Source organism: Monomorium pharaonis, chromosome 7 (assembly GCF_013373865.1).
Source record: "Monomorium pharaonis isolate MP-MQ-018 chromosome 7, ASM1337386v2, whole genome shotgun sequence".
Lineage (NCBI taxonomy): Eukaryota > Metazoa > Arthropoda > Insecta > Hymenoptera > Formicidae > Monomorium > Monomorium pharaonis.
Window position 1 is genome coordinate 5,761,882 of NC_050473.1, and position 24,492 is coordinate 5,786,373.

Genomic DNA, 24,492 nt, shown 5'->3' on the forward strand with positions numbered 1-24,492 from the left:
TGATTTAAAGGTAAAAAATTCGTCACGCATCTCTTGTACGGTATTTGCTTTGTACATTTTTTTTTAAGGCTAATCGGCGTAAAATTTTTTCCAGCCGTATCGTAAAGACTCGAATCGGAAGGGTCACGCTACTCAATTGCCTTACCATTTTGTGGATTACAGGCCGCATTGTTAAAGCACTTGCATTTGCCCTCGCAGTCCTTGCCATAGGACTTGTCGTCGCACGGACGATCGCACAAGACGCCGGCCCATCCTGATAAAATGTCAGAAATATGTGTAATCTATAGGTCGTACTTACCACCAATGTCAAATATCTTCCCCGTCGGAAATATATATCAAGACTAAATAATTCTACTAAGTAACTATTATATAATAAATTCTACAGACAAGCAATGAAGAGCAGTAAGTCACTGCACTGCAATCAATGAACAAATAAAAATAATATAATATCTTTAAGTAAAAGAAAAATAACAATATTTTAATCAAATTTATAAAATATATAAAAATTAGATGTAAAAAACATTAATTAATTTGCAATTTATATTTTGACGTCATTACTTTATTAGTCATTTATTGTTCAGCGACTGGTGCAGTGATTCTATTATTAAGGAGAAACATCAAACAGGGTAACTATCTGACATCATGCAGAAATATTATGCAGAATAATTGTGGCATACTGACGAAACTTCAAAAGATGATAAATATGATTAAGAATAATCAAACGTTTAAATGTTTAAAAGCTATGTATAATCGCTAACATCGACTATTTATTCCCTAATTTTTCTCTTCTGTTAATGTAAGTTCACCCGATCTCTTCTGTAAATGAATTGATAATCGCAAGCCGAGTTGTGTATGAAAATTACGCTTACCAGCCGTGCAGTTGCAACGTCCATTCTCAGGTGAGCAATTGGCTCCGTTCTTGCAGGCACACTTCTGCGCGCAATCCTCCCCGAAGGTGTTCGCGGGGCACAGCTCGCCGCAATCCTTTCCGCGATACCCGGCCGCGCAGATGCAAGTGCCGTCGATCGGCGAACACTGCGCGTTGTTCTTGCAGTCGCAGCGGTTCTGGCAATCCTTGCCGAACGTGTAGAAGGGACACGGCCTGGCGCAGGTCTCGCCGTCCCATCCCATTTTACAGGAACAGTGCCCGGTCCAGGGATGGCACAGTTCCGTATTATCATCCTCGCACTCGCAAACCTGCGAATTAAGTTCAATTTACAATTAGTCAGGACAACGTAAAGATCGTCAAGAAACTTTTCAGAATATTATTATAATTTTACTATATTTTATCTTAAAAAAGTTAAATTAAATTTTACAAAAATTATAGTAAAATTCTTGCATGTTTATGTTACCCTATAATTATCATGATTTTAAGGGTAGATTCTAAGAGAAATTTTTCAAGAAATCACGACTCACTTTTGTGCAGTCAGGACCGTACACACCATCCTGGCAGGCTCGTTGGCTACACGTTTTACCCACCCAACCTGGACTGCATATGCAGCTACCGTTAATGGGATTGCATGTGGCACCATTTTCACAGGTGCAATTCTTCGTGCAGTTCAGCCCAAACGTGCCTTCGGGACAGATCTTCAGGCACTGTTTATCGCGTTAAAAAGAAGAGATAATCATTTGGATTTAAATGTCGCGTTAACACAATCAGACAGAATAAAAATAATCAATGTTTCACATACTTTGTCGCTGTAGAAGCCCGGTTTACACTCGCACTCGCCCGTGATGTGGTTGCAACCGGCTCCGTTAAAGCAGTTGCAGGTTTGAGAGCAATTCTTGCCCCAGAAATTCTCTGGACATCGATTCGCGCAGACTGAACCCTGTTTAACAAAATATAATATAAATAAATTGCATACAAATGCATTTACGTATCGCAGCATTCTTGCAAGAAAAGTGACACCAGGAAAAGTGACACAAGTCAAAATTTTTCAAATTTCATATTATATGTAAAGTGTGTTTTAAATACATCAACTTTCAGGAAAAATGATAAAAATTAAATTCAAATAAAGAAACAAAAAAAAAATAAAACAGAAAAAAAAACATACCTCATTGATGACAATCATCCTAGTCAATCAAGCCACGTAATAAGACACCTTATATGCTATCTAGCATAAAAAAATCGTATTGTGTACCGAAGATTTCAAGCATTTAGGCACACACTAAATTGATTCTGTGAAGCTTCGATTATTCGTGATTTCTGTTATTCAAATTTTAAAATCTTACAAACCACAACCTTTTGATTTATTGACATCTAAATGTTACATATTACATCAATATTATATTGATATTTTAACATTAAACTTTTAAAAATCCGCGAGATATATATCACTTTTGTGTGTGTGTGTGTGTGTAAATTATTTAACTTATGTTTAATATTTTCGCAAATAATTAATTTTTAAATACGCAATTTTCTTTTCTCTCTCTTGAACAAGAACTATTTTTGACTCGTGTCATTTTTCTTGCAGGACATATGACATGTATCATATCACAAGACATTAATTCATTCGATTGCGCAACATCTCGTATAAACATACCGTCCATCCGGGTGTGCAGTGGCATTCGCCGGTCTTAGGGTTGCAGGATGCCCCGTTCTGACAACGGCACTCCGACTTGCATTCGTCGCCGTGCTTGCCCACTGGACACAAGTCATCGCATCTGTGCAACACAACAACAGTCATCACAACGATCACGCTGGCGATCAAATTTCATTAATCGCGTTTTTGCTTAGCTGTTTTTTTTTTCAAAAATCATCAAAAATTATAACTCATCTCTTGAAAAATATATGTGAAATTCTAGTAGCACAATACATTGGCTAATATTGACTAAACCTTTATTACATTGGAAATGCATTGGCCTACGCTTTCCCAATATGACGTTAATATAAAATATTAGTTCTAAATTAAAATGCAATTTAATGTCCATATAATGTCCATATAACAATTGATTGGTTCATCATTGGCCCAATATTAAACCAATATTGAATCAATATTGTTGCTTATTGTTAAACAAATTGGCTAAATGAGATAAAACGTCCACTTTACAATAATGGACCAATATTTTTTTAGGATATTGCGTTTACATTATTCCCTAATATTACGTCAAAGTTTCATGCTACTAAGAAAGCACAGGCAAACAGATATTTCCGAGCGATAATATAAACAGGATCCCCGATAAATGCCGACGATATTCGCGGCAATGTTATCTATACAACGAAATTTGTCACTCACAACGGTCCGGTATAACCCGGGGCACAATGGCACTCGCCGGAGATGTGATGGCAACTCCCGCCGTTTCTGCAACGGCACTTCTCGGCGCAGTCCTGCCCGTAGCTATTAGGAAGACACTTTTGATCGCAGTACACGCCGGACCAGCCCCTGGTGCACATGCACTTGCCGTCGAACGGATCGCACGTGGCCCCGTTCCGACACTTGCAATCCATCTCGCAATCTCTGCCCCATTTACCCAACGGGCACCCTGTTCACACAGAGTTAAAAATAAACTACCTCGTGTACGTCGCTTAAACGGACTTTTTTTATCTCCGTAATTGACGCGGGAAGTCACAGTGTATGCTTTCATCAATTTTTTAAGCAATTCTTAAACCTAAATCTTCCGAATATTCCAGCAAAAACCCAACGCAATTTTTTGTACGCGGTAAAAATGTGTTCACATTGAATATTCGTGAGCCATAATTAAGACAAAAAAATCTTTTCTTAGATTTATTCTAATATTTTAATATTTAAATTATAATCAAAATTTTCGAAGTTTTTTTGCCACGATTGTCATGTAATTCTGAAGATAAAATTTTAGAAAAAAAATTGTCTCCGTGTATGTAATCTTAATTCTCTCTCCTGAATGCGAGATGTTATTATTGCTAAACTGCACACAATTTTTTTCAATATTTGCGTTATTTCATATATTTAATATTTCTCTTATCTCTACGTGTTATGCCAACACGTAATGCTGTTATTATTCACATCGACCGTGCCGTCGCGCCGCAAACGGAGCGAACGAAAGAGTACAACCGAGTACCCGAGTCCGGTATCGCCGGAATGCGAGCCTCGTCATTATCGTTAGAAAAAAAAAAGCATAAATGAAGGCTGAAGGCACTCACTGAAGTCGCATAACGGGCCGCCGTATCCCGACTCGCACTTGCAGACGTCGGGCGCGATGCAAGTACCGTGGCGACAGTCCTCGGAGCAGACCGGAATGCAGCGATCGCCGCTCGTGGTCTCGGTGTAGCCTTTGCAGCATTCCTCCACGGGTCTTTGTTTCGTTAATTCCTGCAAGAACCGGGCAATTAATCCGTACCGTTCTCCATCGATAATCTCCGCGTTTCTCCGCGGTCTTTTCTTCCCGGCCGAGCTTACGGTGGCGGTAAACGAGAGCGGTAAGCAGGAAAACGCAAAACTAGATATCTGGACCTCTCCGCAAAATTAGAAAGTACTAAAGGTAGACATGGATTAGATAACCAACCTGTTCCTTGTAAACCGTTCGGTAGACTACTTTGTATTTGGAACATCTCGGTGGGAAGCTAAAGCACCACGTGTTCTCTCGCACGGTGTACGGCTTCTGCTCGGACACTTTCACCGTAACCGTGTATCTAAAATCAAGGGTTTATACGTAATACATAGTTAATCTGGTATGTACGAACTATGTGAAGCATGCTTTACGTGTCACGTAAACAATGTTCTATGGATCATCGAAGATTAAAATTTCAAAAATAATGCGAAATCTTTTTATAACTTTTAATATTAAAACCGGATGTATAATCTCATGACTTATTTATTTGTTTCTGCATTGTGTTATCCAATTTACATCGCTTCCAACTGAGAAATGATTCATTAAAACAACATCGATTTGACGTCTTTCTCATCAATTCTCACTGAGTTATATGGTAATACGAAAAGAATTCGCGTAAACATTGACGTAACGATGTAAATAATCCATTTAGACTTGAAATCTGTATCATCTTGAAATGTACACAGAAAAGCAGAACTTCCTTGTTTCATGAATTTTTATTTTTGAAATGTGTAAATGTGGAATAAAATGAAACAGATCTAACTTACACGAAGAAATTTCGTATATTTTTATCAAGAAAAATACATTCCGATTATTCAATAATAATTTTCATTAATATTTTTATTGTATAATCAATAGTTGTGTATTTAGCAAAAAAATGCTCTGCAACTGTAATTTTTAAGATTTTATATAATTTTTAATAAAGATCAATAAATGCTATCAATAAATCTATACTTAAATATTAAAATCTAAACAATAAAACCAAAGATATAATTTTGTTCATGTCTTTGTACATGTTTTGAATATTATTATAAAACTTTTATCCTATAAATCAAATACAGATAATTATTTTTTATAATATTTATGAGAAATAAACATTACATACAAATTAAAATAAATATACAAATATTATTTCCCTAAAATCTATGTCAAATCTTTTCCCTAAAAGAAAAACACATATTTAATATTTGTTTTAAACATAACTCTCTGCTCAACAGGCTTATTCTATAACTTTTAGCGACAGTTTTGTTATCATTATAGTGTCATTGCGTAGAAAAAAAAAATATAATAAAAGGCTATGCGTTACGAGTTACAGAATAGGCCCGTAGGTATGCGTCAGGTTTAACGAGAAAAACACCCGGTGCTGCAAATTCGAGATAAATTATTAAAAATTCGATAACTTACGTGTCCTGCCGGGTGCATACGTTCGGTCCCTCGAGGGCTGCAGTTATCGTGATTACCGCGGCAGCGATCAGCCACCAGATTGCGGACCCCATTCCGGCTGATCAATACAACTTCGAACTTCGTGAGCGAAACTACGCTATCGTCGTCCCATCGCGTTTTATCGTGGTGGCCTCGCGATTAATCTCTTTCTCTCTATCTCTCTCTCTCTCACTCTTTCTCTTTTTCTCGCGTCTCGCACGGCGCAATCCTCAGCGTCCGAGAAGCAGGACGGTCGGCCCTTCTTCAGATCTGAAAGTGAAATTTTGCCGCGTTGACACAACGTCAGCATACGTGCGTGTCGCAATGTATGCGAGCAATTTATGCCTCGCGAATTACGAGCGACTGCGAAATGTGCACGTACGTATTCGCGTACATTGTACCCGCGACACAATTCCTCGGGGGGATAGAAACGCATTTTACTGGATCCTATGCAATGCGGCTTTTAATCGCTCGACAGGAAGCCCAACACGCGCTCGACTTTACACTCTGTACTGTCCGTAATAATGAATCACATTGCAACAAAGCCACTTGTCGCTCAGTGGCTTAATTTGCGGATCTTGATTCGACGTCAAGCTCTCGGACTTCGAGTCCGAGGATGTCCGTTCAACACTATCGGGTTCTGTGCTGTGTAGCCGCGTCGACTTTAAAGCGGTCGCTCTGGATAGTTATTGAAATTTTGCAAATTGTTTGGAAAAGAAATGTAATCATGACCAGATAAGTGACTTAAGTAGTTAGACAACAATGTAGAGTACAAAGTGCACTGTTTAAATCCTCTAATTGTACCGTTGTTTTTATACATCTTTATACATATTTATTTGTGTATTATACATCCTTAATAAGATTATTTTCAAGTAGACTACTAGTTAGCTAGTATCAATATATTGCTTTTTCCATGTGTTTGTAGTAAAATTCTGTCGTAATATATAACAGAAAGATATACAAAATTCGTTGGGCATACAAGCAACGTATTAATATAAAAGAATTTTTTAATTTTTTAAAACGTTTATCAATGATAAGGGTCCCCATTGATATAAAATTTTTAATAACAAAAGTAGTGCGCCATTCAACACAGTATGTAATTTTAGTTATCATTCAACATTTTATTATATACCCTCCCCTCCAAAATAATAATTCGATGTATGTGGAATTCTCTAAATCTTAGAGGATTTTACTCTTAGCTTCAAAAAGATTCCTTCCAAAATCAAGAAAAAGATAGTATAAACATATTATTCTTACAAATGGAGAAGCACACTCTCGTTGCTTTTTCCGTGTTGCACGTAAGAGACCACTTTGCTTCAAATCAACATATTCTTTTTAATATAAGATATTCCTCTTAATACAAGCAAAAACAGAATAATATATCATAAATTTGCGACGAATGCTTTATTGAAAGAGGAATATGTTTGCTGTAAAACATTATGCTTAGAATATGAGATTATGAAAAAAATCATTTTGAATGTAAAATACTTCTTTTGAGTGTATGCTTATGATAATGTGAAATTTTAATGGACGATACAACGATAAGATATATAATATATATAACTTGAGGGACAGTCAACGTGCCAATGTCAACATTGTTTAAAAGATAAAATTTTAACATAAATCACTATACAAATACAGATAAAGATAATAAGTAAGCAATAATTTTTAATCAATATTAGATATAAAAAAGAATCGCCAATAATTGCACAGGCTTTCTTGCGACACTTCTTTATTTTTCGGAAACTAAACATTGCATTATATCGATAAAAATATCGATAAAGCATGATCTTATTAGATAATTAACAAAATAAAAACTTAAAGTTTATACATTTATGGCTTTTTCTTATATAAAATCTGCTAAAAATAAATTCTTCAAAAGCGAAAAAATTCTTTTTTTTTTCAAGTTGCACAGTTTAACCCTAATTCTACACCTGGGATAGAATAAACCTCATTGGTTTTTTATTTTAGTTTTAGATTTAGTTTTTTGCTTAGCTTCGTAAACTTTTTTCACTGTTAAAAAATTTAAATTGCTCCAAAATAATTATTTTGAACATTATTTTTGGAAGTTTGAAAAATGTAACAAAAATTTTTTTAACTAAAATATTTGATAATATAGGAGTAGTAATCATTTAAAGAGACTGGGGTGTATTACACCCTTATATAGAATACCAAATTATTTGATAGGTGATGTGTAGGATTAGGGTTAAATAATAGTGAGTATACTATTGTGATATAATATTCAAATCATAGATAGTAATTATGTTAATAATAATATTAAATCACTTTTGTTTGTAGTTTCTTAAAACTAGTATGTTTATATTTTCTTCTTCCGTATTTTTCTCGGTAATGCTATTAGACATAATCATGCGTAAATCGATGTATTTTTCTATTACTAAGAACAGATCATAGATGTGTGGTCTGTTCTTGTTCATAACATAATTTTATTTCAAAGAAATTGTTTTAAAGAAACTTGTTAAATAAATTGTTTATTATTATTTTTTTACTTCTTAAATTGCTTCTATTTTTAAGATGTTCGATTCTAGTATTATCGTTTTATAATCATGATATACATATTACAAATAATATATTATAAAATAATATCATCAAATAATATCATAAAAATTCTATTGTTGACACATTATAAGGCCGATTTGCACTAATATTAACTTGAATGTCGGCTTAACTTACTATCTTATTATAATTCTTAGAAACTAAAAAAAGACTAGAGAAAAAACAAGATAAATTGAGTTCGAAGTTAATCTACAGTGGTGCAAACAGAACGAAGACGTGCAAGGCTCGTCGAGCAGGCAACATAAATTAAATAAAGGCTTCATTGCAGTTGATGCGACGACTCCATTACAAGATGCATGCGACGGCTTTATCGATCCGCGTGCTTTACCGATCTGATAAACGCGCGTGAAAAGTGCCGCATAATCGCCCGTGTGTTTCCGCCTGTAACTCGGTATCGCAACAGGGGAATTTTCACCTGAGCGTGGACTCGAATGGGGGTGTAATTCCGTCGAACGAGGATGCGTATCGCGCCACACCGCCGGGGGAGGGCAGGGAGGAGAGAGAAATTTCGCTGGGAATATCGATGAGCAGTTTTCGTCGATGAGCATTCGATGGTTCCGCGAAGCCGGTTTCAACGGATGAAATTTCATCAATTGCGTGTGCCTACGACCGGAAATTGTGCCTCGCGATCGAGTAGAGTACATGAATCAGAGGCTGTACCACACGTGTCGAACATACGGTTTGCCTCACGTTTTTGCAATGGCGTGACTCGTGCTCCTATGATTCACCTCGCGAATCAGGCGGCTCGTTGAACGGCGACCGGAAGTGCCGTAACGTTAGACCGACCGATTAGAGCGATGCTTCAAGACGAATTTAATCGGTCGACCGCAACCGCGTGTCTATGAGAATATTACGTCATTAGCGTGCTGCCTCTCCTTTTATCCTCTCCCCTTTCTTTCATTTATCAGTTATCACTAATGTGCTTTTAAAAAGTTGCTAATTTGACTGACTTGTTTAATTAATTCAATTTCTTCAGTTCGGTATTTATATATGCATTAAATGCATAAAATCACGGTTGGATAAGTTAATATTTTGAAAACTAAGTTAAGTATATGCGTCTAAATCAATTATTTAATTAACATCAATATAAAGGAGTTTATAAAGCGTTGAGTGGCAAGTAAAAAGTTAGAAGTTAATTTTAAATGAGCTAATTTAAAATATAAACTTAAACTTATTAACTTCTTTCAAGTTAAAAGTTTATCTAAAAGCAAACTTACATTTCCATGTATAGGACACAAAAATTTCTTTGTTATTTCATTACTCAATTACAAATAATAATTTAGTAATCTATTATTTATAGTAATCATTAATACCAGTAATAAATTCTTCAAAATTAATTTTTAATTTAATCTTAATACAATTTTCAAGTGAATTAGTTTTTTATGCAACTTGTAATTAAATAAGCCATTAACTTTAACTCTGTTTAAAAAATATTAACTTACCCTCATCTGATTTCTTTTGCGTTTAAGTTACATATATAAAAATACAAAATTAAAAAAAACTTATAATCAGGTGAAAAATTCAGTCACGTCAACAACTTTTTTTTCGTAGCGCACGAGAGAGCAGGAAGCCACGCAAATTTTAATTCAGCGATTTGTTACATCTCGCGTATGTACTGGGCGCTCTCGGATTCTCACTGTAACAATAATTATTCCGGGCTCCGACCGGATTATGCATCCGCGTTGATTATCCTTTTCTCGGGCGCGTGACGCGCCCGGAAAAGTGCGGTTTTTCTTCGAGATTTCGCGGGAGACAAATGCCGCAGACGCAAATACCTCGTCACCGTGATAATTATCGCCGTGCAAACGTGCGCGTGATAACAATTTCGTGTCACCGACCATCCCAGTTACGACATTCTCCGTGAGCGAAAGAGGTGAAACGTAACGCGATTGTTCGGAGCCAGACGAGACGAACGCACACTCGGGCACGTTACACACAATTCACGCGCGCACGCACGCACGCACGTGAATTCGCGAAACCCATCCAATGGCGCGAGTCGCGTAATAGCGGCTGTCAGACGCGAGCAATCGCACGAGTCTAAAATAACGGGGTACGACAATGATGAAACGCAATTCTCGTGCCGATGCGTTTTTTATTTATGGCCACGCTATTTGTCTCGTGCCTTTTTTCCTCGGGGAGGTGGAAATTTTTCATGCGACTGCTCGCAATGCAAATTTTCGTCGATGTCGAGAAAGAGGAAGTCGAAATAACGTTCCACTTAATAGTTATATACAGGGTGGTCTGAAATACGCGATACAATCGGAAAAGAGATAATTCCATTCTTTCTCAAAAGTCGAAGTAATAGAATTTAAAAAAAAGTTTTTTTTTAATGAAGTACTAACGTAAATTAACTTTAAATTTGATTCGATTTATTTTTTACCTTTGTACAGTTCTATAATTGGTGCAAACGTACCTTAATTCTTATTTTCGAAAGAATTAAAAAAACAGAATACGTTGAAAAAAATCCATTTAAATTTAATTCGTAGAATACAACGCTGTATTCCTTGAAAAAACCATCAACGTTTTCAATCATATACAACTGAACAATAAATACATGCGTAAAAAAAATGAATTACTCTTTGTCTCACACAAATTGACTCGATTACCTTAAGAGTCAGCTGAAGGAATGAATTAGTCCAAATAAAGTAAACAAAATATTATAAAGCCTGTAGCGAAACCTATTACGTTATATGTATATCAGTGTACGCGTGTTAATCTTGGAAGTCTTTTTCTAAAATTAAAAAAAACGAAAAATTTATTTTGACTCATCATTTTGAGTCATTTGTCGCACATTGAGTCATTTTCTCTTTCCGATCGTACCAGTATTTCAGCACACCCTGTATATATAACAAAAAAAAAAAAAAAAAAAAAGGATTTCACGAGGGGAAAGCTTTTCTGTGGTAAAAGCGAACTAGTTTGTAGCCTCGAATATTCCGCCTACGTTTGTGCCCGGGATTGTCGATGAGATTAAGGCTGAGAGCTCATTCTGCCGTTTTCGTGCGACCGAATTCTATACCGTCGCGCTCGAAAGGGGAGCGACCCCTCGGCTTCGCGCGACCCCGGCGAGGAGGGAATTAATTCGTTTACGTAGGAAAGAGTTCACGGACTTTGCGGCGTGTAGGTGCGAGAGTACGTGTATGCAGGCGCGAGTTACAGGATGTGGGGCGAGTTCGCGATAAAAACGATACATCGAACTCACTGCATGCGTCCGCGGGATGTGCATCACTCCGCCATCCGTCGGGATCCTGGACGCGAACAAAGGCTGTGAGAGTCGAAAGGTCCAAAGAACGCGATAAATATCGGGGATCATTGTTTGAGAAAGGCAACGTTTTATACAAGTGTCGTTGTCAAAATGACGCCCATCTTTCTTACATTAATGCTAATCTGAGTAAAAATTCACTATTAATTAAATCAACACTCTTTTAATGTAAACAAAATCGTTATTTTAAATTTGTTAATTTAAGCTACCAACGTTTTAATAATTTTAATAACAAAAATTCCGCTAAACTTGAATTAGCACTCAAAACTGATAAGACTAAAAAGGGAACGTGCGATACACAGAAAAGCGATTATTAATTTATTTGCAGAATAATTCGCCCGCGCGAACAATTTCGGAGAAAGAAGCGAAAACCGCTTCTGCTTCCAATTCTGCGAGTAGTAAAATAGTTACGGGAAAAGCACTGAATGCATTTTCGTTTTCTCTCATCGGTGACTCTGACAAACATTTTTTATTATCTCGTTCGTTAACTTCCTCTTCGTGTTACAGTGAACCGCCTTGAATTTTCCATCGATTTACCCAACCGGAAGTACACGCTTCGGTGTCGTTTGGCAATTTGAATAATACCTGAATAATATTGACACTCGGCCGATGAACCGCCGAGGGATTTGGTTTTGCCTTGCGCGTTATCTAATCGTGAGTTTTAACGTTTTATATATATCGTTGATAACCGTCGTTATCTCGTTCGACGCAATTACATGATTGGCCCGACGTATCAATGAATACGAACGGAAAAGTTCGTGCGTTCGCACGGTGCAATTAAACGCTCACACGTAATCGTCTGACACGAATCTCGGTTTCGTGTGTAAATATAGTTGCACATGTTGCAAGTATATGCATTGTACGTGCAATCGCGGAATCGTGCATCTCGGATACGCATCTCGGACGTGAGTTAACGAGGATGCGCGATGTCAAACGATGGACCGTATCGGCGCAGGCCGATACGGCGCTGCAAGTCAGATAAATCACCCACGCTCACGCAGGCACGCACACTCCGTTGCTGCTCGAATTGTCATTACCGTTTCGCCCACTCGTCGCATACGGTTATCGCGTAAACAGAAATAACGCGCATACAGTCATCTAGTTTAGTTTCGGGAGCGACAGTCATCATTGCGAGTCGTTAGAAAAAAATTATTATCAAATCAACGATCATTATTGTCCTATACATGAGCGAGAATGTAAAATCTTTTGTGAGGAATTTGATGAGTTTAAATGGAGCTTAAATATAACTTACTTACATGAAGTAATTTTGTATAAGTAAAATTATATTAAATATATATATATATATATTTACTTATTTTTTTTCAATAATCATTTTCGTGAATTGAAAGAAAAGGCTGGCGGGTTGAAAATAACAATATCTTCATATCAAAAATTTGAATTTGAATTTTTATCGAAACATTATAATATTGTGCTTGTTAGATGACACCAAGAGAAAAAAAAGTTTTGCAATAATCCCCGTTTCTCTCCGTCTCTCCCGGTCTCTACCCGTCTCTCCCGGTCTCTCCCGGTCTCTTCCCGTCTCTCCCCGTCTCTCCCGGTCTCTCCCCGTCTCTCCCCATCTCTCTCGGTCTCTCCCCGTCTCTCCCGGTCTCTCCCCGTTTCTCCCGGTCTCTCCCCGTCTCTCCCCATCTCTCTCGGTCTCTCCCCGTCTCTCCCGGTCTCTCCCCGTCTCTCCCGGTCTCTCCCGGTCTCTCCCCGTCTCTCTCCATCTCTCTCTGTCTATGCCCGTCTCTCCCGGTCTCTCCCCGTCTCTCCCGGTCTCTCCCTGTCTCTCCCCGTCTCTCCCGGTCTCTCCCCGTCTCTCCCCGTCTCTTCCGGTATAGATAACTATTTATACAAATTTGACAGCTGTCAAAATTCAATCGCAATGATTACTCTCGCAACACAAAGTAAGCGCAACGAGAGAACCAATCGGCATCGCGGAAAAGCGACAACAATACTTCGAGAGATGCGAGTATCGATGCCATGTCCTTTTTTAGAAAAGATTAATAAAAAACAAAAATTAATTTCCGATAAATAAAGGAATGTCGCTTTACTTAAGATCTATTAGCTTTTCTCTATTTTGCTGACATTTAAGAAACTCTTTAAACGAGAGTTATATTCTCGCTTACCTATGAGATAATATTGTTTGATGTCATTTTCTTTTTTGTATGCCGGTCCGGACTCGGTTTCGCTAAATGAATCCAGATCTAGAAAACGAGTCACGTAAGATGGACACGCTTGTCGCGGGGAAACCAGTTCACACTCGAGAAACAATTTGACTGCAGTGCGCACTTTCTAATGATAATAATGCGAAAATGCGAATGTTGCGCAACGATTCTCGTCGCGTTACGATCCTAACGCATCCACGGGAGAAGAACGTAAGCGGAAGAAGACCGCCGAAGTGCGTAGGCACTCTCCACTTCCGTTGCTTATACGCGTGCAAGAAGAGCACTGGTAGCGTAATTTCTCTCGCTAATTACGTATGCGTTAATAATTAGTATTCCACTCACAGAAACACTTTCGAGGAGTATAAAGCACTTTGATAACATGATAATGCGACTCATGTAACCAAAGGTTTCTTCTTACGTTATGTTTAACAATTCACGTACACGTGTATACTCGCTTTATCGGTGTGACATACGCGTTAACAATTAACGTTTCACTCACAGAAGCCTGTTTCGAGAAGCATAAAGCACTTTGATAACATGATAATGCGGCTCATTGTAATCAAAGGTTTTTTCTTACGTTATGTTTAACAATCGCGTAGATATGTATTCGCTTTATCGATGTGACACGTTAGATGTTATTTGAGTTCTTAATCGTGCGAAATAAAACTCGACACCATCGGGAGTATTCTATGCAGATCGATACAAGAAGAATGTATTGCGTCGAGTTACGATCGAACAATCGCTCGTGAAACGCAGCAATGTCTTTCGTTTATTTTTTCATATATTTATTAATTATCCTTGATTTTTTCAAGTTTTAATATATTGTTAGAAAAACATAATATTCGCTGTAGTGTTTTCTACTTTTTCCATTTCTTCTCTTCCTCGTTTAAAAAAAGATTCTCCAATCTTTTCGTGTAATATGAGTCTTGGTACAACATTTTTAGCTCTTCTCTTGATCTTTGAACAATATGGTGGTATATATTACTTCGTTTTTCATGATGGTTGTTGGTTATTTTTTGATAGATGACTGCCACCATAATCTTTCTCCTGAAAATGAGAATTAAATAATCGCTTTTCTTAGCACTAGAATGATATGTGTTTGCGCGTAAAATTTTATATTCGAACATCACATCCAACTTGACGAAAGAGGAAATTTTTTCTGTGCGTCGTGCGTTCCAACCCTTCGCGGTTGAATAAGCTTCGTGACTCGTCTTTATGTAATAAGAGAGTATTGCAACAGTGAAAGTTATGCATTAAACGTAACATGCCGTCAAACAGGTGCGGACCCATGGTAATTTTTATGTATTAAGAAAAAAGAAGTCATATGTGACGTATGCATGCCCCTACTGCGCGTATATGCACCGAGGCACAATTCCCGTGAGAAAAAAGAAGTTTTCCAAAGACCTACTTTCCGAAAGACCTGCTTCTCCATACGTAGTCGCTGATAATGATAAAAGCGTCAGCAAGGAATGCATATCCAACGTGCGTATCGAGTGTCTGTTCGGACACTATAATCGAGAAAGCAAATTAGAATGCACAAAATCGTACACAGGTGATTAATTATGAATGATCCGATTATCGAGTCAGTCAATCAGTCCTTTCATGTCGCGTCACGTAATCCAGTGGGTTAGATCGTTATACGATCGTGAAATCGTGAAACGTCAACTATTCAAATCAAATGCTTAAGCAGCGATTTCCAACAGTTACCCTGGCTAGCTACCGTATCGGAGGTAAACGTATTATTTGCACGAAAGTAAACCGGCTGCAGTTCGGATTTGTTATTAGGAAAGAGGATACTCGACTTCTGTTTGCGTAATTGTTGATCAGTTCAATCTTTTACACTTGTAACGGAGAATCACTTTATTTATCGCTTTTTTTGAAAGCTGAGCGATTCAATTCATATTCTGATTCAACTCAATTGTTTCGAGATGTTTGAGAACATTATTTTTTTAAACAAATTTACATTGTCGGACAACAAAGCGCGCGAGCACACATACAAAGAGAATATCATTCTCATGCTAGGAAAAACAGTTCCGCATTTCTTGGCTTTCTTCTTTCAAGTACACCGAGAAAAAAATATAATTGCAATAACCAAAATATCACTACAATTTATAGTCATTTTTTAACCTAACTATATTTTTATAGTCATGCAATTAATTATGCATACAATACAATTAACAATTTTTATAGTTATTTAATAACAATATAAATCATAGTTTGTTTAAATTATACTCGACAAACAGAAGTCGAGTAGATTATAGTTCTTATAATCATAATATTGGTCTATGCATCTTATGATACGGTTGCTATAACTAAAGTAGAGATTTTAAGTTGTACTATAAAACAATCACTATAAACATCATAAGTATAAATAGTAAGCAAATCGAATTTTTATATTAACTTAATATTCTTAATTGAAACAAAACTTACTAGAATTCAAAATATACCTATATTTTTAAAAAATTTAACACTTGTGATAAACTTTTACGATAGATTTATGTGTGTGGATACTTAAGAAAAACTTGAAACAAGTAATATTCCACCTAAATACAATATGCATTTTTCTGTGTGCATGCATAATACAATATTAAGTTGTATATCAGGAAGAAGACAAAGAAAAAGAAGAGTTTAAATTATGCTGACATTAGATGAGATCTTAAATTACATGTAGTCATTCGCAGCTAACTCTAGAAGAGAAACTTTAGACATTGAACGTGAGCCTCAATTGGACAAAGAAATGCCCAACGCCGCATAAGCACGTCATAGACAATGAGAAGAGGCGAGAGTACAAGATGGTCTCAATATGTAGGTGTAAAACAAGTCCGACAAGTGGATTATGCGGAAAGCGTTCCGCGAAATCGAGATCTTACGCGAGAGACGTCGGCGTACACGGAACAGCAATTGAACCGTTTTACGTGAAAATAACCTTGGTGGGAGAGCCGGCGCGACGACGACAGTTCCATACCGCATTGTCATTCGCGGAAAATCCAGTCACGCGTAAGCATCTAATTACCGTGCCTTGCACGGCGCGTGCAAGCTGTTCTCGTTCGCGTTCCCAAACGATCGGAACCGCGCCGCGGTCGGAAAATTCGGCTCGCGTGCGAAAAGTCGTCAGTGCGTTCCGCGAACTCGGATGACGTCCCGACCGTCGTAAATTTCCCATTGGGTCGCGAAGATCGCCATTAAGTATGTATGTTAATTAAACGTCAAACCGACATTTCCTACTTCCAGCTAGACGGTGAATCACCGTGAGTCGCAATCAAATTGAATGTAGATCGAACGACACGCATGAAGAAAAGTATGCCTTAACTCCGGAGTACAATGTAGGTGATATATGGGTCAGTAATGATGTAGGTGTTTACATTACTGTCGATCCAATTTTCACCCAAGTGCTAATCCAAGTTTAGAACAGTTTTTGTTACTAAAATGCTTAAATAACATTTAACAAGGTTTTATTTATATTAAAACAGTATCAATTTAGTTATTCTAACCAACATGCAACCTGTAAAGTAGAAAAAAGTGTAAGAAAGTTCTTAAATCCATTTCAAAGTGTTACATTCTTTGTGTTAATTCCATACATAACATTTATATTATCTTTAAATATATTCATATATTGCGTTAAATAAATGCAAAAATTTAAATTTAATTTATCAATCAAATATGCACTGTCTTTCGGTAGTGTTATTGATACCGTTTAGTAAGAATACTAATAATTATACTGAGAGAAAAAAATAGTTGTAGCAATCATAATATTATTATGATTTATAGTCATTTTTGGACCCAACCATATTTTTACAGTTATTTAACAATTTATAATTTAGGGTTTATTTAAACTATATTAAAGTTCTCATAAGCATATTATTGATCTATGCAACTTATGACTTTTGTTATGGTTGCCATAACAAAAATGGAGATTTTAATATAGCAAGTTATATCATAAAACAATTACTATAAGCATCCACTATAAACATATGATTATTCTTACCAATTTTATAACAATAATTACTACAAAAATTATATTCCTGACTATAATTATTTTACTATGCAATTATAGTCGCATATATTACACTTTTTTTTCTTCAGCGTACCGATTATTACAATTATAAGTATAGCATTGCAAATCAGTCAGAAACTTCACCGATTCAGATCGGAGAGCAAGAAAAATATGACTAGCAGTCTAAAGTTAATCGTGACCGACAACATGAACTCGGAAGAAGTAACGCTATCTCCTTCTGACGCGCATCGCAAAAGAACGGCATGTATATCGCGACATCAAAAATAAACATTCGTATCGCGTTCGGTCGGCGTCATTCATGTTCGCTGTATTACTCGCAAGCATATCGAGCGAAGGGACTCCGCCTGCATTCATCCGGCGCGGTTAGTTAACCGCATGCGGGTAGAATAACGTTCTCTCTTCGTTTTCTCTTTCTATCTCACTGTCCACTCTCTCACTGTCCAGGGCTTTCATTCCCCTCGTGCTCTCACGGCCTTCGTCATTCTCTCTTTCCCTCCCTCCCTCTCTCCCATCTCCTCTGTCCCTCTTTCCCTCGACAATGACGTAGCGTCACTTTGCCGTGGCAAACGCGCTCTTTGACGACGACTCCGTATTCCATTCTGCGCGATTCACGTATATACTGTCCGCCGACGAAGTCGACGTAAATAGGATGCCTTGTCTCCGACTTCGTCATTGTCGTCCCGCTACCTTCGCGCACAATCATATTCGCGAAATACATACGGCACGTAGGACGGGGCGGTTTTAAGTCACGCGAGCAGCAACAAAGCGCTGTTCGAAGGAAGGCTATCGAGTTTATAAATGAATCATCGTTTGGATGCTGCGAACATTATCGCGAACCTTGCGGTCGCGATCAGGAACATAAACATATGGTGCTTCGAGCGTACAGATAACGAAAAATAATATAAGTGAGTCACAGCCCACGGCACACATAGCCGGAAGAGAGTGATCAGTGGCCGATCCGCCTGATACTCGGCTTATCTTATCGTTCTTTAAATGCTCTTTGACAGTTTAAAGTCTGTCAGCTTTCAGAGAAAAAAAAAAAACAAATGCCCAGAAGCACTTTGTGTTACTGAAGATGTTAACCAAATTAGAGATCTTCGTTTAATAAAGCGGAAATATACGCTCACAACATCCTGTGTTTTGTCTCGCGTTTCGTTAGGGGCCTTCATTAGCTTAATTTACGTCCGCGCTGCTCTTACGTGGAAATCGCGATTTTGTTGCGCCGGAAAAAACAGAGACACCTGCAGCGCAGTTATTGTTATGACAGCTGATTTTATTGAAGCGACGCGACGTACGATATCGCTCGATGAGCTTGTCTTTTGATATTTCGTCCCTCCCTTAATTCGAGCACGACATACTATTCATTCTGTTCGTAGAAATGACATGATAGGTATAATGGCATATTCAACTTAACTTTGACTGCTTATAACTTTTATAGCAATGAACATATTGTAACAATTCATTTTCAATCGTCTTCAGCAAAAAGGGTACAATAAAAAAAAAATTGAAATATAGTTATTTAAAAAAAATTTAATTGTTGAAAAAATTAATATAAAAGATTTGGCTCTTAAATAATGTTAAAAAAATTAAAAATTTTAAATTAAAAAAAGGTAATTATAATGATTTCAAAAATCTTTTAAAAACAAATGCCATTTGAGTATAACATGTACAAAATGAATTTTCTCTTAGAATTTATTCTTAAAATGATAAATCGTAAAAATGTACGAAATATATAAATACAAATCAAATGAAAATTTTAATTAACAACATAATTATTATTAAGTTAAATATTAATATGTAGATAATAACAAAAGATTTTCTATATTGTACGAAAATGTAATATTGATATATGATATAAAGTCGTTTTAATATATTTATAATTTTATATGAACGTGTCAAAATGATACATATTTAATACATAAAACACTTAGGGCCGGTTGTTCGAATTTCTTGATAAACTTATCTATCAGGTGAATATGTGTCTGTCTTCATTTAAGAAAAAGAATTAAGACGCATGCTTATCATGACAAATAAGTTTACCAAGAAGTTGGAACAACGTGTAAACTTTAAATATTTATATATTTACACTTTAAAAAATTTTGTGTTAAATTTAACATATTTTACATGTCCCAGTTTATCTACTCAAATTTCTGTGTCAATTTAACATAAAATAAATGTGTTTTAAAAAGTAACACAAATAGTACGTAAGAAATTAACACAAAAATTTTTAAATTTGGATCAGGTAGTGAAGTTTATGTTAAATTGACATTTGTATAATGTTAAATCTAACTAAAATCAAATGTTATTTTAACATTTAAGAAAGTAGTCATTTATGATTTTAAAATGTTAAATTGACATAATCTATGTATTAAAAATCTTAGCAGAAACCAAACAATAGAAGAAAACGATTCCTTTATGATTAATGACATAAGAAATATGTCCATTTAACACAAGGTAACTGTTAACAAAGCAAAAAGTAATTTAATTTATCTGTTTCCTTCCACATATAAAATATACCACCAAACATCTATGTATTTACATATAAATTATTTTATTTTAACTCTTGAAAATAGTTAATATTAATTTAACATACAAAAGTCTAAGTAACAAAACGATGATATGTTAAATTAACACACATCTGTTATAAATTTAACACAGAATTTGTTTTTACTATGTAATTGAAATACTATACATATTTGAGTTAAAAAAGTTTAATCGATTTAACAACTTTTTCTCTCAATAAATGTCAATCTTCGAAAAAAAGTCTTGGTATGCAATATCAAGTGTGTTGTTCCAGGGTTAAATTTGGCGCAAGGGTGGAAAAACGGCGAGTCTCTTGCGAACGTTCGGGGGAAAGATTTTCAGCGTGTACAAACTGCGACGACAAAAATAGAGAAGTGATTAACTGGCGCGGAATCAAAAATAGCTCGCGCGAGGAGACGCACTCGTCGCGCAAACAACCCGTTTTGTTTCGTAAACGTGTCGTCCGTATGGAAGGCCGATGAGGTTTGCGCTCGGACGCGCAGGTAAGAGCGCAGCGAACCTGGGGACGTGCGATCGAGATAACGGACTTTCGAGAAGGATCGAACGAAAACCGGTTGGGACGCTCGACCGAATTTTTACGGCCGACTACGAGCGGCTACGTACTCCGCGTACTTCTCCGCGTCACGCGAATAATAATCGCGCGATTGCGCGCATACCGGAGCCAAGGACTCCGCCGCTGTGCCGTGGCAGGCACAGTCATATACCGCGTGAGTAAAGCCGTTCATTCATGAGCGGTCCCTCGGCAAATGGGAATCTCGCTTATGGACGATCGGTGATGTGGAGAAAGGTTTGAATTCCAGAAACGTCGAAAAGATACGCCAGACGTGACGGCGCATCTTTCATCGTGATTCGTTACGCTGGCGCACGTGACAAAAACGCATGACCTGGATACATAATTGGAAAATTTGTGTTAAATTTTAACATGCATCGAGTGCCCCGAATGGCCTACTCAAACTTTGTGTTAATTTAATACAAGAGATGAACATGTTAGAATGTAATGCAGATATCGTATAATAAAATTAACGCAAAAGACGTGACACTGATTCAATTTTGGAAACAAATTGTGGAAACGTATATTTTTTCAATAAAATTAATATTTGTAATATCTGTTGATGTTCAATGTTAACGTTAGATGATTGAATGGTTTGAATAGTTTAAATCTCAAGATTGAACGTCAAATAGTTCGAACCTTTCGAAAATATATTCAAACTGTTCGAATTCACTTTAAATCTGAAAGTTCTAAATTACAGGTAAACCTGTACCAACATTAGTATTAGGTTTTCTAAAACGACAACCCCTTATTTTCTCGGAAACTAAACATTGCGCTGTATTAATTTAAGTTTTATATATACAGTACGCGCTACATGTTACGTCTTGCGGAACAGCATAAACATTTGTACAATCGACAAAAAATGTTTCATATCGAAGTGAAAGGAATCCTTATATACATTAACTTGTAAATATTTGTATACTCGTGACTCATATTTAAAGAAAAAGAAAAGAAATGCAGTCGATTATGCCAGTTTTGAGACCCAATTTCCCAGAGATTCATTATTATGCTGCGAAAACAATTATTACACAAAATATGAGACAGTATTATGAAAAGATATAAAAAAATATATACTTTCTAGTTTACATTTATATTTCTAAGGTTTTATTTCAGCTTTTGAACAGGAAATACCATCCAAACATATGATATGTTAATATCAGTTATCATTATAACCATCCTCTACAGTTCGAATCTAAAGCTGATATTCATATTCAGGACACCGAAGACATAATAATATCACAAGGATATCATTTGTCACTTCGTGACATTGTAATGTCATAAGGGTATCTTTCATGTGCTCAAAATGAAATCCTTATTATGATACTCTGATGTTCTACCATGGTCTATATATCTAAAACCGATCTTTTCTAAGTCTGAAATATAGTCTGAGGACACTAATATGGATCTATTAATTCGTGACATTTCATGATTGTACTTAAGACTATTTTAAATATAAAAGACAATAGACTGTGAATAGATCGATCTATATTTTCTCAAAACTGCTCTTTTGTCTTTGATGAATATTAAGTCTCCAATCTTTTTCACTACCTAAACTATAAGCCAAACCTCAGACATAACGAATCGACATTACAGACTGCGATTAATCCGTACAGTACGCAACATTTCAGCAATGTTACAGTAACTGTATAATGTTTCTGAAATGTTGTAAATATTGTACGAAAAACTGTCCAAATTGTCTGAAATATTCGAACTGTGGATGCTTATATTCCTCTATTACTTCAAACTATTCAAACAAATCAAACTTTCAATATGTTTGAGTCTTTTGTCTGAGCCCTGAATCCTAACTGACCTCATTCCAGTTCCAAAATAATTATTAAAAGTCATTTTTCGATCAATCCCGATTGATTTTCATATCACGTTGACATTATTACGACTTGTTCTAATTAAACAGGACGTACAAACATCTTCGAAACATCTTCAAGAGATCCGCGTAGCGTCGAGGCAAAGGCGCGATTTGCGTCTCCGCAGATTTCGAATTGGGAAATCGAAGTGAATTGGAACTGTTTTTCGAACTGTTCCAACTGTGTGCGCGCGCGTCAATCGTCAATCGCCGGTGAAAGCTACAATTAGCGAGTTAACTGCAACGTAATCTGCGCTCCAGGCTACTCCGGGTATGCAGAAACCGAAGTGGCCAACCGCCGCAACCAACCGAGAACGGCTGATCGACATTTTCTCTCCCCGACACCGCCGATTTCGAGAAACGCGCAACTATAAACACGCGACCGCCAACACTTCAGAACGTCACGTTCCAACGCGGTCGAGTGCGGCAGCAAAAACTGGGCCGCGCCAGCTGGATGAAGCTGATGCCCCTATTGCGTGGTCCGGCAAGCGGGTTCCGCGCTTCCTCGTCGCGTCATCCGCGAGTAGGCGATCTCGCGCGGACAATCGGAGAGAGCGTCGGTAGGTATCGCGTTAGAATTTTCCCGTATTTCTTATCTAAACGAGGACTGCGATGACGACTTATGATCATCGATAGGTCGGGCGTAACGAAGTCTTGCGCAACGCGCCCGTGGTTTTACTATTTACTCTCCGAGCGTAGAAATTTGTAAGGTAAATAAGATAAAGATAAATCTAAGACTCGATCGACGCCCGGACGCGTCGCACGCTATCCCTGCGTAGATCTCTCTCTCTCCCTCTCTCTCTCTCTCTCTCTCTTTCTCTCTGGGAGATTCTTCAACCTTCACCTCCGGTCAATCGCGGCAGTACGTGGCGATCCATTACGTTTTTTCCTATTCCCTTTTTTTTGTTCCATCCCCTCCGAAATGCGTAATTCCGCGCGCGCACGGAAAATGTGTATTTTTTCGGAGCGCGAAAAAATCGATTCTACTCACTTTCTCATTCTCCACAACGCGAGCTGCGTGCTTGCAGGGCCCCAGCGAGGCGCAGGAACAAACAACACAGGATGGATCAAAGGTTTTTCGCTCGACGCACAAACAACGGTGGGAAGTACGCGTTCCCGAGGGCGACACACGTTCCTACGGCCGCGGCGCCTCTCATTCAACTGAAGCCAGAGCGGACCCGCAGGCATCCGGCTGGTTAGTGCGCCTCACTCGATCGCCCCGCTCTTTTCCGTAAAACGAATCTACGTTCGTCGTTCCGCCGAACGGGCAAACGGGAAGGCGCGCATGCGCGCGCGCACGTTGAAAAGGAGCGCGAATTCGCGATGTAATGAATTCATAGACATTTGCTACCTTATTTAAATTCAAATGGATAAATATGAATATGTATATATATGCAGATAAGTTGATTACTTGGAACACTTTTTAAAAGTATTGAGAAAAAATCTATCATAAAAATTTTTCATGAAATATTCTAACATTTCTCGTTTTATCATTTCTGAAAAAAACTTGCCTCCAGAAAGACTTAAAGTATTTTTTCAGAAATTTGAAGAAGTTTAAAATATGAAAAATTCTTATAAATATATATATAAACATAAGATATTATTTTTTATACCTTTTATAATTTTTTATAACCATTTTTATAGAAATAGAATTATACAATTCTTGAACAGTTCAATGTACCATTTTTCTAATATATTTTCTAATAGATGTTAGGAAATGCTTAAAAGATATTGGAAAAAGAAATTTATTTCTCACTCTGCTCTTTAAAATTCACAATGATTGATCAT

General features: G+C 37.0%; 1 protein-coding gene across 3 annotated transcripts in view; it reads right to left on the minus strand.

Annotated features, from left to right (window-relative positions):
• The window catches only part of LOC105834310 (protein draper), a 33,918-nt gene extending 9,998 nt beyond the window's left edge, over nt 1-23,920 (minus strand). The window contains exons 1-10 of one of the 3 annotated variants that reach the window (XM_012676700.3): nt 23,696-23,920; nt 5,713-6,000; nt 4,483-4,609; nt 4,121-4,289; nt 3,237-3,483; nt 2,544-2,664; nt 1,692-1,829; nt 1,417-1,596; nt 870-1,197; nt 146-253 (exon numbers count right to left, since the gene is read on the minus strand). In XM_012676700.3, coding sequence (XP_012532154.2) covers nt 146-253; nt 870-1,197; nt 1,417-1,596; nt 1,692-1,829; nt 2,544-2,664; nt 3,237-3,483; nt 4,121-4,289; nt 4,483-4,609; nt 5,713-5,804 — 1,510 coding nt within the window. In that variant the 5' untranslated portion in view covers nt 5,805-6,000; nt 23,696-23,920. The remainder of the gene's footprint in view (nt 1-145; nt 254-869; nt 1,198-1,416; nt 1,597-1,691; nt 1,830-2,543; nt 2,665-3,236; nt 3,484-4,120; nt 4,290-4,482; nt 4,610-5,712; nt 6,001-23,695) is intronic. The other 2 variants (XM_036289288.1, XM_012676701.3) reach the window with 2 other exon arrangements.
• Nucleotides 23,921-24,492: the final 572 nt, after the last annotated feature.